The sequence below is a fragment of the Oncorhynchus nerka genome, linkage group LG13 (assembly GCF_034236695.1).
Source record: "Oncorhynchus nerka isolate Pitt River linkage group LG13, Oner_Uvic_2.0, whole genome shotgun sequence".
Taxonomy (NCBI): domain Eukaryota; kingdom Metazoa; phylum Chordata; class Actinopteri; order Salmoniformes; family Salmonidae; genus Oncorhynchus; species Oncorhynchus nerka.
The window spans coordinates 35,123,347-35,146,213 of record NC_088408.1 but is presented as its reverse complement, the minus strand read 5'-3'; the positions used below and the strand labels follow the sequence as shown (position 1 = coordinate 35,146,213).

At 46.8% G+C, this 22,867-nt stretch overlaps 1 protein-coding gene across 2 annotated transcripts in view; it reads left to right on the top strand.

The window, feature by feature from the left end:
• The window catches only part of cep85l (centrosomal protein 85, like), a 77,713-nt gene that overhangs the window by 32,617 nt on the left and 22,229 nt on the right, over window positions 1-22,867 (top strand). For both annotated transcript variants that reach the window (XM_029676811.2, XM_029676810.2), the window contains exons 3-4: window positions 5,689-6,407; window positions 22,005-22,090. In XM_029676811.2, coding sequence (XP_029532671.2) covers window positions 5,689-6,407; window positions 22,005-22,090 — 805 coding nt within the window. The remainder of the gene's footprint in view (window positions 1-5,688; window positions 6,408-22,004; window positions 22,091-22,867) is intronic.

Below are 22,867 nucleotides of genomic sequence, written 5' to 3'. Positions count from 1 at the left end.
CTGTGGTGTGGCCTCATTATGCTTGCTCCCTGGTAGCCAACTGTTATATCAGTTACCATCATCATCATGCTAGCATCATCAGGCTGTCAGAGCTGGTTGTCAGTGTTAATACACTGCCCTCTGTACTTCCCCACGTTGACTTTCCCTCCTCCACTAAACCCTCCATGCTGTTCCCTACCTCTCAGTGCTTAGTGTGCTGTACGGTAGTGCTGGCATCCAGAGTGGTTAAGGCTGAGTTCACTTCAGTAGCCATTGGAAGCCCAGGGTCAGTCAGTCACAGTGTGCATCTGAATGCCTTTCCAAGTTGTTAGCGCTCAGTGTAGCATGCTTCCTGAGCTCCAGCTGGCCTGCAGGAAAAGAGAAACTAGCAGGTCTGAGCCGCAGTCTCCAACAGCAGCCAGCCAGGATATGTCTTCTTCACTTAGAGCTATCCAGACTGGTTTATGTCTACTTAACACCTTCCAGACTGGCTTATGTCTACTTAACACCTTCCAGACTGGTTTATGTCTACTTAACACCTTCCAGACTGGTTTATGTCTACTTAACACCTTCCAGACTGGTTTATGTCTACTTAACACCTTCCAGACTGGTTTATGTCTACTTAACACCTTCCAGACTGGTTTATGTCTACTTAACCCCTTCCAGGCTGGTTTATGTCTACTTAACACCTTCCAGGCTGGTTTATGTCTACTTAACACCTTCCAGACTGGCTTATGTCTACTTAACACCTTCCAGGCTGGTTTATGTCTACTTAACACCTTCCAGACTGGCTTATGTCTACTTAACACCTTCCAGGCTGGTTTATGTCTACTTAACACCTTCCAGACTGGCTTATGTCTACTTAACACCTTCCAGGCTGGTTTATGTCTACTTAACACCTTCCAGACTGGTTTATGTCTACTTAACACCTTCCAGACTGGCTTATGTCTACTTAACACCTTCCAGGCTGGCTTATGTCTACTTAACACCTTCCAGGCTGGTTTATGTCTACTTAACACCTTCCAGACTGGCTTATGTCTACTTAACACCTTCCAGACTGGTTTATGTCTACTTAACACCTTCCAGGCTGGTTTATGTCTACTTAACACCTTCCAGACTGGTTTATGTCTACTTAACCCCTTCCAGACTGGTTTATGTCTACTCAAAGCCTTTCAGACTGGTTTATGTCTACTTAACACCTTCCAGACTGGTTTATGTCTACTTAACACCTTCCAGACTGGTTTATGTCTACTTAACCCCTTCCAGACTGGTTTATGTCTACTTACCACCTTCCAGACTGGTTTATGTCTACTTAACACCTTCCAGACTGGTTTATGTCTACTTAACACCTTCCAGACTGGTTTATGTCTACTCAAAGCCTTTCAGACTGGTTTATGTCTACTTAACCCCTTCCAGACTGGTTTATGTCTACTTACCACCTTCCAGACTGGTTTATGTCTACTTAACACCTTCCAGACTGGTTTATGTCTACTTAACCCCTTCCAGACTGGTTTATGTCTACTTAACACCTCCCAGACTGGTTTATGTCTACTTAACACCTTCCAGACTGGTTTATGTCTACTTAACCCCTTCCAGACTGGTTTATGTCTACTTAACACCTCCCAGACTGGTTTATGTCTACTTAACACCTTCCAGACTGGTTTATGTCTACTTAACACCTTCCAGACTGGTTTATGTCTACTTAACACCTTCCAGACTGGTTTATGTCTACTTAACCCCTTCCAGACTGGTTTATGTCTACTTAACACCTTCCAGACTGGTTTATGTCTACTTAACCCCTTCCAGACTGGTTTATGTCTACTTAACACCTTCCAGACTGGTTTATGTCTACTTAACACCTTCCAGACTGGTTTATGTCTACTTAACCCCTTCCAGACTGGTTTATGTCTACTTAACACCTTCCAGACTGGTTTATGTCTACTTAACCCCTTCCAGACTGGTTTATGTCTACTCAAAGCCTTTCAGACTGGTTTATGTCTACTTAACACCTTCCAGACCGGTTTATGTCTACTTAACCCCTTCCAGACTGGTTTATGTCTACTCAAAGCCTTTCAGACTGGTTTATGTCTACTTAACACCTTCCAGACCGGTTTATGTCTACTTAACCCCTTCCAGACTGGTTTATGTCTACTCAAAGCCTTTCAGACTACCTGTGTCAGGCTTAGCGTGTATAGAGACAGCAGAAGGCTGGTTAGTGGGTCTGGATGCATAAAACACCTTATCTTTTCCCTTAAAGTTTCCTTAACTTTAAGTCAGTTGCACAAAACATTTTAAGGTGAATTTCCCCGTTAAATTAAGTGGGAAAGTTAAGGGTGCCCACGAGATCCCTTATCGGCTTCATTCAGTATGGATATCAATGTAAACAGCATTTGTGGAGGTGATTGTTGTTTTCATCTGCTCTGGTTACAAAAGGAAAACATCAACCAGCTAGCTACTTAGCTAAACAATGGAAGATGCACAATCTATGGCTACAAAACTAGCTACTTAGCTAAACAATGGAAGATGCACAATCTATGGCTACAAAACTGGCTACTTAGCTAAACAATGGACGATGCACAATCCATAGCTACAAAGCTAGCTACTTAGCTAAACAATGGAAGATGCACAATCCATGGCTACATGCTAGCTACTTAGCTAAACAATGGAATATGCACAATCCATGGCTACAAAGCTGGCTAGTTAGTTCTAAGTACTATTTAAGCTAGCTTGACGTACTTAATATAAACAAGTTGAGAAAAAAGTAACTACAAGAAACGTGATTTATTATCTTCTGAAGCAATTTGGTTATCCTGTCTTGATTGCTATCTGACAAAATTAAAGCAATCTCTTTGACGAGACATTAGTCAGTAAATTATGTCTCCGTGGTATCCAGATACTCTTTCTGCCATCCATACCTTCAAACTACTGTAAAGGCCCTTACCTAAGGAAATATTTGAGGGGCTCTATTTCTTAAGGTTAACCCTAACGCTTGATGTTTTATGCAGCCGGGCCCTGGTTTAGAGTCACCTCTTCCTCAGACCAGGTTATTGCACATAGCCAGCTAGGGAAGGAAGTGTCTCATGTGTGAGACTAGGTTTAGAGTGGCAGCCGGTCCTGTGTGGAACGAGCTGTCTGAGCCTAACTTGCCCCACCTCCACCCTTCAACCCCCAGCCCCTTCCAGCTGCTCTAGCATTTGCCCTGACACTCAAAAGTGTTAACAAAGGAGCACTTTGTCAGAACCTCGACGAGCCACGTGCCTCTGTCTTTGTTAACGGCCCAACCGCTAATGGTTTCCTGGGGGGCTCAAGGTGAGCGCAAACTGAACAACAACAAGGAGCAACGGAATCCGGGTGGTATGGTGGCATGACAACGGGGTCTTTGTCTCAGTACAACGTCAGTTTAAGTAGGCTACTTCAGTACAACTTGAAAACCAGTGAAATTGACCTCCATTCTGAACTAACATTGCTTTCAAAATATTGCCGACAATCTTTTAAGTTGATTGACCTTATAACTCAACCAAGGATACAATCATTATGCGTCCCACCCTGCGTCCTTGCTGCTCATATTAGAGAACATTCCGGAAAGTGCATGTGGGGGGGGTTGTTGCTCTGATGTGTGAATTGCCACAATGACTAATGTGACGTGAGAAGAGCTGACAGAATGACTGCTCTGTCTCTTCTCTGACTGGCTGACTCCTCCTTCAAAGTGTCCCTCTCTGTCACTGTCAGGATACAGGGGTGTCAGAGCCCTTGGCCTGTTCTCATTTTGGCCTCAGATTATCTGGTCACCTATTGTTTAGATTCAGTTGAAGGGAACTTTTCACAGGATTCGTTAGGGTCAGGAGCAGCTCTGTGCTTCCAGTACTTAGAGGGCTCTGGGATGTTGGGAGGACTGTCCTGTCACTCTCAGACTGGTCCTCTGTCTTCCTCTCTCTCTGTCACTCTCAGACTGGTCCTCTGTCTTCCTCTCTCTCTGTCACTCTCAGACTGGTCCTCTGTCTTCCTCTCTCTCTGTCACTCTCAGACTGGTCCTCTGTCTTCCTCTCTCTCTGTCACTCTCAGACTGGTCCTCTGTCTTCCTCTCTCTCTGTCACTCTCAGACTGGTCCTCTGTCTTCCTCTCTCTCTGTCACTCTCAGACTGGTCCTCTGTCTTCCTCTCTCTCTGTCATCTCAGACTGGTCCTCTGTCTTCCTCTCTCTCTGTCACTCTCAGACTGGTCCTCTGTCTTCCTCTCTCTGTCACTCTCAGACTGGTCCTCTGTCTTCCTCTCTCTCTGTCACTCTCAGACTGGTCCTCTGTCTTCCTCTCTCTCTGTCACTCTCAGACTGGTCCTCTGTCTTCCTCTCTCTCTGTCACTCTCAGACTGGTCCTCTGTCTTCCTCTCTCTCTGTCACTCTCAGACTGGTCCTCTGTCTTCCTCTCTCTCTGTCACTCTCAGACTGGTCCTCTGTCTTCCTCTCTCTCTGTCACTCTCAGACTGGTCCTCTGTCTTCCTCTCTCTGGCCTGGTGGAAGATCACTGCCACTGCATGGTTTAGTTGAGCCAACTCCTCTGTGCTGTTAGTTACCATGCAAACAGTTTACAGCATTACAACGGATGACAAAAGAGTTGGCCCAGACAGAGCTAAGACCATCCCAGGCTATTGTCCTCCTCCCACTCTGCCCCAGCTTCAGCCTCCTTTCTCCCTTTCACTGTGGCTTACTCTCCCCTCCCTCTCCTTGTTCCCCCAACTCACCAGCCAGTCTACTTGCAATAAGTCTGGAAGGAGTAAATCCCTGCTCTGCTGCATTGCAGAGTCCTCTAGTCTTAATGAGATGCACGGAAGCCCCAGTGGAGGCTTTGATGCCTTAATGTTGGTCTATTGCTGTAAATGAGGAAAGTTGGATATGGGCCACTGGTTGTTGCATCATTGCTATGATGTGCTTAAGTAATGGGCAGAACTTATAATTGGTGATGAGTCCGAGTTCACTCCTGTCTATATACTCATGGCTAACTAGCGGCCTTTTATGCTGAGGTACAGTAGAAGTATCATACGGTTTGGTTCATCCAATGATTAATGACAGTGTGACTTTAACTTATGATACTGTCAATCACTTTCAGACCTGCACTGGGGAGCTAATTATCCGTGTCTTGCTTTGGTAGTTGGTCATGTTGGTTTAGAAGGGCCCAGCCAGAGACACAGTCCTTTGTTTCCCCCGTGCTTCTTTGTGTGTGACTGGCCACATGTGTCTGTTCCATGAGCGGTGTCCTTCATTGCTCACGATGCGTGATGCCCCTGAGGCAGCAGTGTTCCTAGTATGTCGTATAAAACACACACACACACACACACAGATCGTGGGTTATTCATGAGGAACATGGCAGATGAGCCCAGGACTGACACTGTGGGCGCTGCCTCCAACCATATAGTAACACAGTAACACCCCTGCCGAACATCTGAGCCCTCCAGACAGACAGACTGCAGCTTTCTATGAACCAGGAACACATTTTCTAAACTAATAATGCCCAGTAGTATGAAATGGTCCTTGGAACACACTGTGGAGTACTGTGTTCAGAATTGAAGCACCCCTTTGTAACTAAATTCTACAGTCGTCAGGCAAGAAACTTCCCAAAAAGTTGTGGTTGTGTATTATAGAAATGTATGTCGTTTGGAATATGTAAGATAGTTGAACAAGTCCACCCACACACTGTTCCTCTCTCCTCTCCTCCAGACCACTCCAGCTCCAGCACCACCTTGTCCTTCCAGCCGCTGCGCTCCCAAGGTGCCCTCCCCACGGCCCACGTCATGCCCTCGCCCTCCACCGGCCCCAAGCTCAGCACAGTGCCCTCCCCTGGGAGCAACCCCTGGTCTTCCTGCCAGCTGCCCTCGCCCCTCGACAGCCCCCTGGACATGAAGGACCCCCGGCCCGTCCGCCGCTGGTCCTCCCTCACCCGCCTCAGCCCCCAGGAGAAGACCATCCCCGGGGGTCGGGCCACGTACCGCTCTGATCCCCATGGCTCCCTGGACAGAGGGGTGCTCTACGGTTACAGACATGACCCTCTGGGCCCCACGGACCCCTACCTATCCCACCTGCACTCCCCAGGGGCCGAGGCCAGGTACAAGTACCCCCTGAGTACTAAGACAGACTCTCACTCTGCCTGCTCGTCCCCACTCAAACCCAACACCTTAGACCTGACCTACAGTGCCTTACCGGAGACCAAGCACCCTGGCGTCGGGCTGACGGTACCCAGCCAGAGGGGCCTACCACTGGGCCACCAGACAGTAGGAGGGTCCCCCATCCAGCCAGCAGTGAGGACCCAGATGTGGCTGAGTGAGCAGATGGAGTACCGGCCCCCCGGCCCCGGGCCAGAGCTGTGTGGGGCCCTGTCGGCCTGGCAACAGGAGCAGCAGCAGAGGGAGAGGCTACGGCAAGAGGCCGAGCTCAACCAGGTGAGAGGAGTGTATTGGGGGAGTAGACTACAGTTTCTGTTAGACAGCTAGTCAGGGGACTCTGTCAAATAAATTGATGAGTGTTAGGTTAACACCCATGACAACTAACTTTCAGATTTTCAGCACAATATTGCCTGGAGTCTGTACTAAAAACGGGTGAAGATTTCCCTCCAAATTGTGAACCACTTCATGTAGGACGAAGTATGAGGGCATATCGCCCTCTGGTGGGCTTATGAAGCGTTGACGTTTTTCCAAAAGGCAAACAATACAAGATGGTCAGTGCTATCTGGAATCCTGGGGACGTCCCTACCCTTAACCATAACCATAACTCTAACCTAATCCTTACCGTGGCCATGTTAAATGTAAACTTCAATGGGTTAGGGACGTCCCAATGATCACGTTTCAAGTTTTAACGTCACATCCACAAGTAGAGTAAAATGCCTTTCTTGCACGCTCTAAACCAAGCTATGCAATAATCAATATCAATGTGGTACTAAAAATAAGATAAGGTAGAACAGGGTCAGTTCCAATACCATATTTACAATGTGCAGGGATACTGGAGCGATAGGGGTGGATCCCGGATTGCACCGATACAAGATACACATGCGTTTCCATGAAGGCTAATATAAAGTAGTTCACATTTTCAATGAAGACAGGCAAACTCTTTATGGTTTGTGTATTTGATCTTTATCTTATAACATTCTTAACAAAATGCATGGTGTGCATAAGAAAGTGACCAGTGGAGCCAGTGCCTGCAGATAGACAACCGTTCTACAGTAGTTTCATCTTCAGAGAGCTGGACGCGTTTGGTGCATTTACTCTGTGTTTGTGTCTTACTCTGCCAAAAATAAATGAGTCGCCTCTTACTACTGGACACTAAAACATTTACAGCACACAATTATGTTAGGATATCGCAATAACAATATTATATCTCTCCCCGAACAGTTTACACTACATACACATTTTTATTGAGGGAAGAATGTGTTGTACTTATCTACTATCCAGTATGAATATGCTAAAAACTCCTACTGTGTTCAAAAGCAACTGGATACAAAAAGATGCAAACGGTCTCTAAAGGGCCTAACTCAACTGTTACTCTGTGAGTGCAGCATAAAGAGATGATATCGCACCACAAAGGACTGATAACTTTAAAGGTCATATGCAGCTGTTTTTATCTCAACATCAAATCATTTCTGGGTAACAATTAAGCACCTAACTTGTGATTGTTTTCATTTAAAATGGTAAAAAATAAACAAAAAAATTGTTTCTTAGGAAAGGGCAATTTCTCAAGCAAGAATTTTGCTAGGACTGTCTGGGAGTGGTCTGAGCGGGGAGGGGGAAACTGAAAATGAGCTGTTATTTTCAGAGGTTTGGAACTCTTCTTTCTCATTGGTCTATTATCTAATTTACCCCATGGTGATGTCATCATAGAAGGCCAAAACTCCATCCCACCAAAACAGGCAGAAATTTTAGGCAATCCTTTCAAACAGTTCTAGGGCATTATCATCATTTTCACAATATTACAGTATTATTCCAACCTCATTGTGTGGAAATATATATATAAAACATAGGATTATCACGTTTTTGAATACACTGGGCCTTTAAAGATTGCATACTAGTTTTCCTAATTTCAGTTTATGTGGCAAAACAAGAAAATATAGTGTAGAGAATCATTGTACCATCTAAACCGTTGTGAAATATATATTTTAAAATGGTATTTTCAGCCGTTTGAAACTGAAAAAGAAAGTAAAAGACAAAAAATGGGAACCATAGAAATAGCACACATGGAACAGATTAGACTAGCTTTCGATCAGAATGACAGATCTATAACTCACATTTCTATGTGAATTGTGTAGGGTCAGCCAAAAAAGTTACATATTGCAGGTTTAATCATTTTCAGTTCCATTTCATTTGTCAGTTGCATCATGCGTGTTCTGTGCTTCGGCCTTAATAGTCTGACTGTGAGTGTAAAAGCTTTAAAGAGCTTGTTCTCTATGGCTCATATAAACCCATACGTAAAATGTATGCACGCATGACTTTGGATAAAATCATTGGCCAGAATGAAATGTGGTGCAGTTAGGTGATTCTACCACTAGAGGGAGGTCAGCTAAATGGAAGGAGGGCATGCTATTGATTCTCCCATGCCAACATTTTTTACATTCTCTACCATCGGTGGATGGAGCTTCATCCTCCTGTCATATTTTGAATCTTGCCGTCTCATGTTACGATCTCACGGAATCCCAGACTGTTCTTCTCTCCAACAGCTCAAGATCTTGGATTCTAATCCAGCAGGTTCGCAGCCTTAATTCAGTGATTTGATGCTGTGGATGAACAACTGTTGAATAGTAATTAGTCAAAGCCATGGTGTATTTATATGATCAAATCAGAGGTAGAGGGACTCCCATCAGATCCTGTGGCCCTTGGGGACTGGAATTGCTCAACCTAACTACTGTAAGCCATGAGGTCAGATGTCAGAGGTTACATGAGCTTGACCAGGACAAGCATGAGGAGCAGCACGATGACGATGAGCAGGAAGTTGAGCATCAGGTTGAGGCCGCGGTCGTTGACCAGATCCATGATGACACTCGACATGGAGGAGGCTGGGTTCAGGCTGCAGATACCCCAGGCAGAGTTATCAATTTCTGGGCAAAGCTCTTCAGTCCGGGGGGGGGGGGGGGTCTTCTGGAAGGTTCCCCAGGAAGGCTAGTGATGGATGGATGATTGGATGGATGCAGATTACATCTCCCTGCTTAGCCCTCACTGTAGCTGTGCTGTGGTGGTTGTTGGTTCAGCTACAGAGGTCTGAGAGGGAAAACAGGGGCCCAGTGAGAGACTGGTTCGCTTACGCAGACACACACATGATCACACACACATATACAAGTCAGATTCCCGTGGGTTAACATTGTCAGTACGTTTATTTCAGCAGTGCACTGTAGTGTGTCAGTATAGCCAGGTGGCAGAAGGGAGCTGTAAGTTAAGAGTCACTGTGAGGGATGACAGACCTACAGGAGGGTGACATGTGTGCACACAACTTTGACATACACTCCCCTACGTATTTGTTTGGACAGTGAAGTTGAAAGGTTGAATTTGGCTCTATACTCCAGCGTTTTGGATTTGAGGTCAAAAGTTTTATCAGGCGACAGTACAGAATGCCACCTTTTTATTTCAGGGTATTTTCATACACATCTGTTTACCATTTAGAAATAAATGCACTGTATGTATCTAGTCGCCCCCCCCCCCCCATCTGAAGGTGCCATGAGTATTTGAACCCTTATTTTAACAGGTAATTTGACTGAGAACACATTCTCATTTACAGCAACGACCAGGGGAATAGTTACAGGGGAGAGGAGGGGGGATGAATGAACTGGGGATAATTAGGTGACTGTGATGGTACTGTATAAGGACCAGATTGGGAATATAGCAAGGACACAGGGGTTAGCTCCTCTACTCTTACAATAGTGTATTCAATTTAGTCCAAAGTTTAGTGTTTGGTCCCATATTCCTAGCACGCAATGACCACATCATGCTTGTGACTCTACAAACTTGTTGGATGCATTTGCAGTTTGTTTTTTAGTAGTGTTTGGGATTAGGGTGTGCTCAATGACTGGTAAATCATTTTATTGTGTCATTTGAGTCCCTTGTATGGTAAATAAGAATATAATATGTTTCTGAACACTTCTACATTCATGTGGATGCTACCATGATTACAGATAATCACGAATGAATCGCGAATAATGATGAGTGAGAAAGTTACAGATGAATGTAAAAGATCATGCCCCCAAAACATGCTAACCTCTCATTAGCATTTGTTTGGTGGGGTATGATATTTATGACTCTGTTACTTTAGCTTCACTGTGCAGATAAATATGTAGGATGTGTATACTGCATCTGGGAACAACAATCTTCTATTGCAACTCTCACACTGCCACTTTCTAGTATTATATATGATTGTATATGTCATTCAAATAAATCATCCCGAATTATTAGACTCTACAAAACAGTATATCTGATCTTATCCTACACTAATTCCTGCAAATTCAAAGCCATTTGACAAAATATTAAGATAATCTCCATGTTTGCCACCCAATCCCCTCCTCTCCCCTTTCATGGTCTGGCCCTCTTAAAGAGTGCATGGCCCTGTTGGGCTGTAAGTGTGGCACCTGGCCCCTCCCGGCCCCCCCCCCACGGGCCTCACATTAACAACACGATGATGTAGATGAGCAGCAGGCAGATGAGGATGAGGCTGAAGTTGACAAAGAGCTCCTGCATGTTCTGCCTGGCCTGGGGGGGCACGTCCACCGCCATGGAGGCTCTGCGGATGGCCGAGCGCATCGTGTGCTGCACCTTATCCATGCTGGGGCTGACTGGGCTCTGTGGGGTTGGGCGCTAGGCAGTGAGGGGCGAGAGCGTACTCTAGGACAGGTGGACAGGGGTGGTGCAGAGGATAGAGAGTGGTGGCGGGCTGGTGACGGAGGGAGGTGAGAGGAGTGGTCCCGGTGCCCAGGGGTCTGGAGGAGCTGCGCTGGGGGGAGGGAGTGGCAGAGAAAGTGGAGTCAGTGAGCAGGAAACACAGAAAGAAATACCGTTAACGGAATCAGAATAACATTTTCAGTCACATTCAGTTTCCTTAACAATTGGTTCAACTGGAGGGCAAGATACCCCACCCATTCCCCTTCATATGCCCAACGGTATGGCTGACCCTGTAAAACAACACATTTCACTGCAGCTATCCAGTGTATGTTACAATACAACATCATAAAAAAATTAAAAATCTATATAATCAAACGTCACTCACTTTGGGGCCCCATAACCCCAGGCCTTCTAATCAATCACAGATCTCCTATCCCCACTGAGTCTACTTTCTAGTGTCACGTGTTTGTACAGCTCTGCCCCTCCTCTCAAGGTCAAAACAACCGAGAGGGGAGGATAATGGAATGATAATAAAAAATGGACTCCAACCTCCTGTCGTCTCCCATAATTCATTCCTCTCTATAAATGGCCGACTGGATTTGGCCGATCGTATCCGAGCTTATTCTGTGAAGGACGCACCGCAATGTTTTCCAAGAAAAGGGAAACGGTTTTGTACTTTTCTCTCAATGGGGTTCATAGGTTGTGAGTCGGAAGCTAGGTTTGAAGAGATGTTTGTAACCTGGACGGTGGCGGTTTGGTATTCATGGTGTATGTTACTTGTTTTTGTTGTTGTTGCATATTTTTGGCTTATTTTAATGCTTGAATATTGTCGGGGTTCTTGAAGGATGCGATGCTTTGGCTCGATGATTTTACGTGGAATGTGTGTTTTCTATGTACCGTGACAGCTTTCGACATCACAGAAATGAGAATCCCCACTTCCCTGCTGGGTCTTTGACGACTCCAACATGGACGTGAGTAGGTGCTGTATGCGGTGTGCCCTTTCGGACTCCACCGCATTCCCTCTGGCGGGAACATGGAAGGAAAAACCTGCTGGAGATCACACGCCTTTATCGGAATGCAGAACACTTCTAACTGGAGATGAAGCCATTCAAGCCACCTCTAATCTCAGTGACGGTGAGGGTGCTGTTGGAGATATTACTGTGGCTAAAGCTGTCCTCCATTTTGGGTCGAGAATATGCACACTGGGTTGTGATCGTCAGAGCACAACCCTACTTCTCTCTAGTCCGCCCGCACAGGCCTTATCTCGTCTTCCAGAATCCTCTCTCCCCTCAGGGGCTCCTCAGTGACAGGCATACCCAGGAAAGGTGAGGATCTGTGGGTCACTCTCCCAGCTTTGTCCCTGGTCCCTGCTGGTTCCCTGCCTCTCTGAGTCAGACTACCCATGGCATGCTCCAGAGTAGAGGGGAGGGAGATGCGAGGCGAGGAGGCGGCCAGGTCCGCTGAAGACCTGCTGACAGCAGTTATCTGCCCGGCTCCAGCTATGTGCCAGCGGGTATTCTTAGGGCTGACCTTTGGCTATCTCAAAGAGGTGGAGTCCATTTCGACACTAGCCAAACCTAAACCCCTCTTTAAAAGCATCCCTCTGACCTGACCTCGTGAACACCACCCGTGTGGAGGGAGGGGAACTGCGCGTGCAAAGCATGGGTTGGGTGCAGTAGAGCGTGTGGATTTAATGGGTCAGGATGTAGATACGGAGGAATCTCGCTGGAGTCCTGATAATGACTCTGAGGATTAAGGGCCTTCTGTCCACCATAGCATCAATACATCTCTGCTAAGAGATTATCTTTCTACATTTGTTTGAGTCGTGTTGTTTTACGTCCCATTGTGGTTGGGAGGAACGCTAGGCTATACCCTGGTGTTCCAAGAAGATCACAGGAGCCCCCAGCCTAAAAGGAACTGGAGGGTTCTGGGTAAGAGGGGTTACTAGCGAATGACGTCGGAGCCCAGGCTGGCACAAACATACCTCCCTCACCCCTGGTCACATGACACATGGTTTGCTTAACGCACCATGCCTTCAGCGATGAGTGGCAATCAAGCGGCATGTCAACACCAAATGCCCCCAAGCCTTCAGCTCTGGAGTGGTCAGGAGTTGTTCTCCTCATGTCAGGACAAGGGGATATGATAAGTTCATTAATAATAGCCTCTCCCCTGGCACTACTAAACATGTCACCATCTACTCATTCACTGCCCCCTGGGTTCACCCACCCACCCTTACAAGGGCATTCTGAAGGGGAGGCCAAGGACACAGCAGGATGAAATGACAAACTAATAACAGCAGGATGAAATGCCAAACTAATAGAGGCTGTTGTTGAAACCCTATGGGGACGTTGTTTGGATTGTAAAACCCAAACCCGCCATTCCTCTTCATGAAAGAGTCCACACGAAGCGACGGAGTCAGTGGGGGAAAAAACAAAGCCGAACATGAAATCGAATCGAACCTAAGAAGGAAATCCTTCTGAAACCTGGCAGAAGCGTTCACAGGCCAATAGTGTTTTTTTTTTCTCCAGCTCTCTTGGCGTAGTTCCTGTGATAATGAGTCATCTGGAGGGAGAGGGAGGAAAGCTTTCAATGGGCTTGGCCCCCAGCGCTGAACTTTCCATGATGGCATCACACAGCAATGTACAGGGAACTGTGGGCATTGATTTGGATGTGTGGCTCAGGAGAGGGCATAAGTGAAATGTTATACAGTCCCAATTACGGTACACATAGCAGTGTGAACAATGGTCAGTTGCCAACCACAAAATGTCTGTTCTATTCAAACAAAATGTATCTTCATAACAGCCTCTTCCACCTGGTATTGAAATATAGGATTACAATGAATATGAGAATTGATTACCAGTAGATTCACTGCACTGAGGCAAGCTAGAGTGGGCCATTTTCATGATAAACCCATGTGATTTCCAGTTCTCTCCTCCAGTGTGTGGTTGGTTGGTTGGCAGTAACCTTTCCCTGTCTACAGACTCCCTTTGTGTCCTGTCTGCTCATTTCAATCAATGCAAATTCCAGGCCTTTGCCAGGTGCAAATGTGTGTGTTGTGGATAGGTCACGGCTAGCCTCTGATGTGTGTGTGCGAGCGCGCACGCCACTCTGTTTAGACAGGAGGACAGTTAAGTTCAGTACTGCTCCATCCTAAACATCAGGGTACCATTTGTCTCAGGACATAGCCTTCATAGCAACACTACTGCGTATTGCAAGATCAATCATCGCTTGAGAGACACAAATACAGTCGCTTAGGTGTTTTGTGAGTCTCATCCGTTTGAACTATTAGTGCTTGACCTTGAATAAATGATATTTAGGGAATACTTTGGAGCCCCGCAGGAGTGCATTGTTATTAGTTTCAAGGTAATGTCGATATCGTCGTATAGCTGGAACAGTATTACAATATGGCTTTCTTTACAGCCCTTAAGTTGTCATTCTCGCCAGGCCTGTGCACTTACCTGCTCCAGTGGGGTGGGTGGATAGATGGATGTTGATCTGGAGGTCACAGACCGTCTGGTGAGGAGGCTGGCAGAAAGGCTGTGGATCCAGCAGCAGCAGGCGAGGAGGCTCTCTGGCAGCACTCTGCACTACGTCACCTTGTTTATGGGAGGAAAAGCAGATGGGCGGAGAGTGGAGAGGAGAGAGGGAAGGGAGAGAGAGGGATGTAGCTGCCTGGGGGAGTGGCATCGCTGCTATGTGGTCTGTTCATCCGTCCATTTTGGAAGAGGAGGGCACGGATGGGCAGAGCGGGCAAGGGGCCTCCCCTCTCTCACCTGGCGTACTATAGATAGGCTAGTACCTCTCGTTCTGAACTGGGTCTCTCTCTCTCTTTCCGTCTGCTGGAGGACCTACGCCATTTGAACCCTGAGGAGTTTGACCTGTGTGTCTTCACTGTCTCTGTCAGGTCATACTTAGTCATTCTGAAATGGCAAACGCAGGCTGATTGTCAGTCCTGGAAGTGATGCGCAGCCACAGCGGAAAAAGGACAATGTTGTGGTTGCTGTGTTTCTTTTCTCTCTCAGGAGAGTTTCCGAGAACGAATCGATCCTCCGCAACATCGCTTCCCTGTTTCTTATTGAGAGTTTGTTCCCTTTCAGCTTTTCTGGCTTCCGTTGTGTGTGTGCTTCCTAACCCCCATAGACTCTGTTAATTTGAAGGACTGTCTATTGCCATTTCATGCAGTCAGTCCTCTATGTGTTCCTGACTGTATCAGAGGAAACACAGTGGCCATCAATCTCTCCAGGGGCTCTGAACATCTTTCCTGCACAGTTTTCAGCCCCAAAACAGAAACAAATCCCTCCGCTCTTCCTTAAAAGGAGCGTTTAGCTGGGTCTTGACTCGATCAAAACAAGCTCAGAATAGTGCATTTTCTTTAATGGCCGTTGCTTTGAGGAAGGGTGACGGGGGGGGGGGGGGGGGGGGACATGCTTTGTCCCTGTCTTCTCTGGCTTGGGTGGTACTGTTCTTGGAACACCGAGCACCCCCTCCTGCGGTGGCACAGGTATGCCCACACAGGTGTCGGATGCCAGCGGTCGGTGACCTTCATTAGAGGTTTAATGAAGCATTACGCACACACATGCATTCATTCACACACACACATGCATTCATACACACACACACTCCATTCATACCTACTGTGTCTCTGCCCGGCATTCTCCCAAAGGCTCTCATCTGCGCCGTATCCATTACATGAGAGAGAACTTCTTCAATGCTCATAATCACCCTCTGCATGAAAGCTGTTGATGTTGTTTAGTCTAAGCACAGCATGGGTCTCTCGTTAACTGTGGGCTTTGGGGTTAGTTGGAAACCTGTGTTCAGTGCATATAGCAGCCATTTGTATGACTCAAGACTTCCCTTTATGAAGGTGCGTAACAGGCTTGGTGGAGGTGGATCCCTTGCGGCTCGCTGAATAAATGCGGTGGAATTATGGTGGAATTAAGTCAGTCAGGAAATGGTGTATCTGCAGACACACCTTCATTTCTTAGATCTACACCCCGAATGTATACCCCTCGACAAGACCCACTGCTTATTTATAAAACCCTCTTAGGCCTCACTCCCCTCTATCTGAGATATCTACTGCAGCCCTCATCCTCCACATACAACACCCGTTCTGCCAGTCACCTTCTGTTAAAGGTCCCCAAAGCACACACATCCCTGGGTCGCTCGTCTTTTCATTTCGCTGCAGCTAGCGACTGGAACGAGCTGCAAAAAACACTCAAACTGGACAGTTTTATTTCCATCTCTTCATTCCCAAGACTCAATCATAGACACTCTTACTGACAGTTGTGGATGCTTCACATGTGTATTGTTGTCTCTACCTTCTTGCCTTTTGTGCTGTTGTCTGTGCCCTATAATGTTTGTTCCATGGTTTGTGCTGCTGCCATGTTGTGTTGCTACCATGTTGTTGTCATGTTGTGTTGCTACCATGCTGTGTTGTCATGTGTTGCTGCCATGCTATGTTGTCATCTTAGGTCTCTCTTTATGTAGTGTTGTGGTGTCTCTCTTGTCGTGATGTGTGTTTTGTCCTATATTTTTTACTTTTAATCCCAGCCCCCGTCCCCACAGGAGGCTTCTTCTGGTAGGCCGTCATTGTAAATAAGAATTTGTTCTTAACTGACTTGCCTAGTTAAATAAAGGTGAAATAAAACATTTAAAAATACAAAAATGTAAAGGTAAAGTCTAATGAATTTCCAATGCTCAGATCACGGCAGTCCCAATGTATCCCCACGAGGGTAGGAGAGGTGGAGGTGTGTGTCAGTGTGCAAGGCTGGGAGAGAGTGCTGAAAGCTGGGGTGTCTGCACTGGAGGGCCCTGGGAGGAGGGCGGCAGGGGCGATAACGTTCTAGGAATTGGCAGCAGATTAGCTGTGCTATGTGATAGAGTGGCGCTCGCCTCGCCACAGCAGTAGCCAGGGGATATAGAGAGAGACTCAGAAAGAGGTAAAGAGAGAGAGAGAGAGACTCAGAAAGAGGTAAAGAGAGAGAGAGAAAGGTGAGAGGAGCTAGAGAAAGAGAGAGAGAGAGAATATGGCTTGTCTCTCTCCTCCATATGGCCCCACCATACCACCGTATAATGAGTCAGCCTGCCTGCTTGCCTGCCTGTCAGGTCTCCAGGGCCCTCCTAGACGACCTCTCCAGCAGTGAGACAGAGATATGGACAGAGAGAGCTACAGTTATTAGCCTGCTTGGCTCCCAGGTGTCATCTCCACAAGAATTCATATTGAACAAAGTTGTTGTTCCCAATGTGCCAGGTTAATTTTAATTGGAAACATAGATGCAGCTGAAACCAGCCCCAAAGCCAAATGCTAAACTCGACTGGTGATGTCGAGAGAGACGGGCTAGGCCATTTCTGTTGGGTAAATTCGAAAATGAAACAAATTCTACTCAGTTTAAATGGACGCAATTACAGATTGTAGGGCTAAATCCAGGACTACAGTAAACAATATGTAGTTCTAGTAGAAGATTTTGTAAATCTAGCTAGTGAGATGTAGTAGCAGTAGGTGCTAACAAGCTAGCAAGTCCACTTTAGGGCTAACCTGGGTATAGCTGTGACATGTAACTCAAGCCTCGCTATGCTAACTAGCACCTTTGACCAGTGGGCCTAATAGATTTACAGTTTGCTGCTGTAATCTGATCCTTTAAATTAACTGTCCAGTGAAAATATCACTTTCAGAAGTTCATATTTTGTTAACTCATACCCAAATAAATGTTGTTGACTCATCCTATACTCCTATTTGTCAAAACATAAAATGGAAGAAAAACACCCCACCTCAAACTTGCATCTCAAACAGACCGTTTCTAAAATGCTTGCTATTTCCTGATAGAGTATGATGTCGTACTCCCGAGGAAGATGAATTGGCCAATCAGCGGCCTAGAGGACGATGTGCTGGCCAATCAGCGGTCTACACGCGTTAATATTTTTAACGACTGGTATTCCAACACAGAAAAGCTGCTTTTTAACATACTTAATTGAAAACTTTTTTCAAGGAAAACTATTTCACTTATATTGTAAGCAATTATAGGTCATATTTCATAAAAACGGGAAACACTGGACAGTTACTTTAAGTAATAAGCTCTGCCAGGAAGATATTCTTTTGATAGGATTAAAGACCACCTCCCAGTAAGAATGCTTTGAACTTGAAATACACTGGCGTATGTGGGACACATTATAAAAGATGATTGGGTTTCTGGTTCGTTAGTTTGGTGTGTGCATGCCTGTGTGTGCGTGTTCCCATCTTCCTGTGTGGTGCAGATGAATAAACCCAGCTCCCCAGGCATCTAAATGAAACTGTCTTGTCGTTTGGCATTTCAAGCGTTCCGCAGGCAGCAGCACAGTGTAATGTCTGGGTCTGTCTGGGAGCAGCTGTTGCTGTTACTGCATTTCAACTGTAATTGGTTGGAATGACTGTGTGGGGGAAGAAAGCGACAATATGGTCATTAGGAGGAAACACTGAAAAACCTTGTTGCCGGACAACCGGAGATATACAGTATGCTCCGGCTCTAGGTCTAGTGACGACGTGAGGGAGCCTGATGGTCTAGGGCCTGGTGTTGGGAGTAGGCTTCCTCTATGGCTGGTGTATGGTATTAAACCAATGAAGAAAGAGTGTGTGGTGCAGGGTGATAACATCACCCCTGCTGCGCCCATGGCCATGACCTCAGTCTGAGGGCGGTGGGTGTCGCTTTGTGTTGGGCTTTGCTATCAGCTGGTGGGGACAGCTATGCCCCAGATCAGCCATTCATCCCTAGTGTGAAAGTAAATCCCCCCCCCAGCCCAAGAGCCTCCGACTGCATGGCGACAAACTAACTGACCCCCACCCACCCCCCTTCTCTTAACATACTCTCTCTCGCTCGCTCAGTCTTCCTCGTTCTATAAACTTGGCAGGCAAGTGGACAGCCTCTTTTTCACCATTGATTCCCAGAGAATGGCCTCCAGCGTACAATGCCATTTCATTTTTAGCACATGCTAATGTACAAACTTGACCGTCATTTTCATGATTTTTTTTTCATGCTGACTTCCGCTCCCTGAGTGGTGTTCCTGCTCCCTGAGTGGTGTTCCTGCTCCCTGAAGGCTGTAGTGGCAGTTTGACGCTCTGCTCTCCCCAGAGAGACACTGAGTGTCCTCTGCACAGGCGACACCTCCTCAGTTTGTCGTGCTCGCAAATTTAGCTTGGGTTTAGACCAGCCTTAAACAAAAGAGAGTCGGAGCTTCCCTCCCGTTTCCTCGGCAGAAAAGCCCATAAACCATCATGTGTGGTGATATTGTGATGAGAGGGCCGGAGCCAGCAGTGGGATCCAGAGTTCAGGCCAGTCCCTGTGGGCCCCACTGGCCTATCCTGTCTTACCCTGGCCTGTCCTGGCCTCCTCATACAGTGTTGTGTAAACTCCCCTCCATGTTTCCTTCCAGCGTGTTGGTTGTCAGTGCAGCAGTGCCCCTACCTTTTATTGGGGCTTTTTCTTAATATCTCCTATCTGCTGAGTTCTGAGAGCCCGTGTGTATTAGCTTATCGTACCAGGATACAGTGGACACATTCTGCTTGTTTCTGCCCGCTGCTGTGGCCACAGTCACACAATGGTTTGTTAAAAATAGGCTAAGCTATGTGAAGTGGATCTGGAGTCAGGGACGGATGGATGTCTGCCAGTGGAGGCTGCCCAGGGGAGGACGGCTCATAACAATGGCTGGAACGGAGCGAAGGGAATGGCATCAAACCATGTGTTTGATGTATTGGATACCATTCCACTGATTTCCCTTCCAGCCATTACCACGAGCCCGTCCTCCCCAATTAAGGTACCACCGATCTCCTGTGATGTCTTCCTACCTTCGTTCCAGGTCAGGGTATGTGTGGGGGGAGTGGCAAAGCCTCACAGGAGGGGGTTTACCAGGGCTAGAGAGACCGAGAGAAGAGCCGTGCAGCTGATATCTAGGGCATTAATAGGAGAAGTATTTTTAACCTGGTGGCAGGCAGGCAACTCAAGGTCCGACCGTCACTGGAGAAGAAAACAAATGAACAGACAATGACCGAGGGGTTACACGCATCAGATAAGCAGCACGCAGTATGTGGTAATGGCTCGTGTCCAGGATCCATGTTATTGGTGTACATTGTTTGTGCACATAGCGCCATAGCACCACCATACCACCCGTAACTAAGCCTGAAGTCTGTTGTAGACACACTGTTCAGTCCACCATATTGGAATACCTATGGGATTCTGCAAGGTTTCACATGTGGTTGGAGGGTTTTACCATTTCTTTTGAGCTATAGAAATAAAGACCTAGATGTTGCAACCTCCCTAACCTTCAATCTCATGGAGACTGAGACCAGATTATAATAGTAAGGGACGTGTTCAGTAACTGAATTTGTCCAATAGGAACACCCATTTTGTCTTTCCGATTAAAATTATTTTCTGCCTACTGAACGTGATCTGGCTGTCTCTGCCCTGTGCCCCTGTGCCCTGCAGTAGTAGATAGTGAGGACATACCTGACCCATATCGTGATCCCTGTGCCCCTGTGCCCCTGCAGTAGTAGATAGTGAGGACATACCTGACCCATATCGTGATCCCTGTGCCCCTGCAGTAGTAGATAGTGAGGACATACCTGACCCATATCGTGATCCCTGTGCCCCTGCAGTAGTAGATAGTGAGGACATACCTGACCCATATCGTGATCCCTGTGCCCCTGCAGTAGTAGATAGTGAGGACATACCTGACCCATATCGTGATCCCTGTGCCCTGCAGTAGTAGATAGTGAGGACATACCCCCATGCCCTGTGCCCCTGCAGTAGTAGATAGTGAGGACATACCTGACCCATATCGTGATCCCTGTAGTAGATAGTGAGGACCCTGCAGTAGTAGATAGTGAGGACATACCTGACCCATATCGTGATCCCTGTACCCCTGCAGTAGTAGATAGTGAGGACATACCTGACCCATAATCGTGATCCCTGTACCCCTGCAGTAGTAGATAGTGAGGACATACCTGACCCATATCGTGATCCCTGTACCCCTGCAGTAGTAGATAGTGAGGACATACCTGACCCATATCGTGATCCCTGTGCCCCTGCAGTAGTAGATAGTGAGGACATACCTGACCCATATCGTGATCCCTGTGCCCTGTGCCCCTGCAGTAGTAGATAGTGAGGACATACCTGACCCATATCGTGATCCCTGTGCCCCTGCAGTAGTAGATAGTGAGGACATACCTGACCCATATCGTGATCCCTGTGCCCCTGCAGTAGTAGATAGTGAGGACATACCTGACCCATATCGTGATCCCTGTACCCCTGCAGTAGTAGATAGTGAGGACATACCTGACCCATATCGTGATCCCTGTGCCCCTGCAGTAGTAGATAGTGAGGACATACCTGACCCATATCGTGATCCCTGTGCCCCTGCAGTAGTAGATAGTGAGGACATACCTGACCCATATCGTGATCCCTGTACCCCTGCAGTAGTAGATAGTGAGGACATACCTGACCCATATCGTGATCCCTGTGCCCTGCAGTAGTAGATAGTGAGGACCCATACCTGACCCATATCGTGATCCCTGTACCCCTGCAGTAGTAGATAGTGAGGACATACCTGACCCATATCGTGATCCCTGTACCCCTGCAGTAGTAGATAGTGAGGACATACCTGACCCATATCGTGATCCCTGTACCCCTGCAGTAGTAGATAGTGAGGACATACCTGACCCATATCGTGATCCCTGTACCCCTGCAGTAGTAGATAGTGAGGACATACCTGACCCATATCGTGATCCCTGTGACCGCTTCTTACCAGGGGCCCTGCAGCAACCCAGCCATCTGGCACAGAGACCTTGTTATGCTATAGGAGATTAGTCACTCACTGATCCAATGTTGAAGAGACGCCCGCCCAAAACGGCCCATCCATGACACCCTGCCCACACTCCTGTATAGAGGAGGGCTATAAAGGATATACTGTTGGAATGTGTGAAGGCCCAGCGCATGCAGATAAGCTGTGGCTCATGTCTTTGTATAGAGGGACTACATTTAGGTTACACGTGTGAAATGGCATCGGGCTCGTTGACTCTCTTGGTGTCTCTTAGTTAAATCTTTAGTTTGATTATAATGAAGATAATGACGACGATGACAAAGATGACAAACGATGCGGATCTGCTTGCTTAGTAGATGTTAAGTGTGCTGACCGATGTGTGTGTGTGTGTTTCCTGTGCAGATGCTGGGCGGAGCCTCCCTTCCTGTGAACACGCTGGTGAAGATCAAAGAGGGCCTTCTGCGACAGAGAGAGCTGGAGATTGACAGGTCAGAAATGCACGGCAGAGGACAGGGATGTTTAAAACCAGCAGAGATGACTGCAGTAGTGAGTCATCGGGCCAAGCAGGGGAATTCATTGAGGCTGGAGAAGAAAAAAAAACACCAAAACAATTCTAGGAGAAACACATCTGAATCTTAGCATTATTATATTGGGCGAAGGCCTCTGAGCAGCAAATGTACACAGTCGGACTGAGTCAGTATGTACAGTGGGGCAAAAAAGTATTTAGTCAGCCACCAATTGTGCAAGTTCTCCCACTTAAAAAGATGAGAGAGGCCTGTAATGTTCATCATAGGTACACTTCAACTATGACAGACTCAATTAGAAGAAAAAAAATCCAGAAAATCACATTGTAGGATTTTTAATTTATTTATTTGCAAATTATGGTGGAAAATAAGTATTTGGTCACCTACAAACAAGCAAGATTTCTGGCTCTCACAGACCTGTAACTTCTTCTTTAAGAGGCTCCTCTGTCCTCCACTCGTTACCTGTATTAAAGGCACTTGTTTGAACTTGTTATCAGTATAAAAGACACCAGTCCACAACCTCAAACAGTCACACTCCAAACTCCACTAGGGCCAAGACCAAAGAGCTGTCAAAGGACACCAGAAACAAAATTGTAGACCTGCACTTGGTTTGAAGAAATCAACTGTGGGAGCAATTATTAGGAAATGGAAGACATTCAAGACCACTGATAATCTCCCTTGATCTGGGGCTCCACGCAAGATCTCAACCCGTGGGGTCAAAATGATCACAAGAACGGTGAG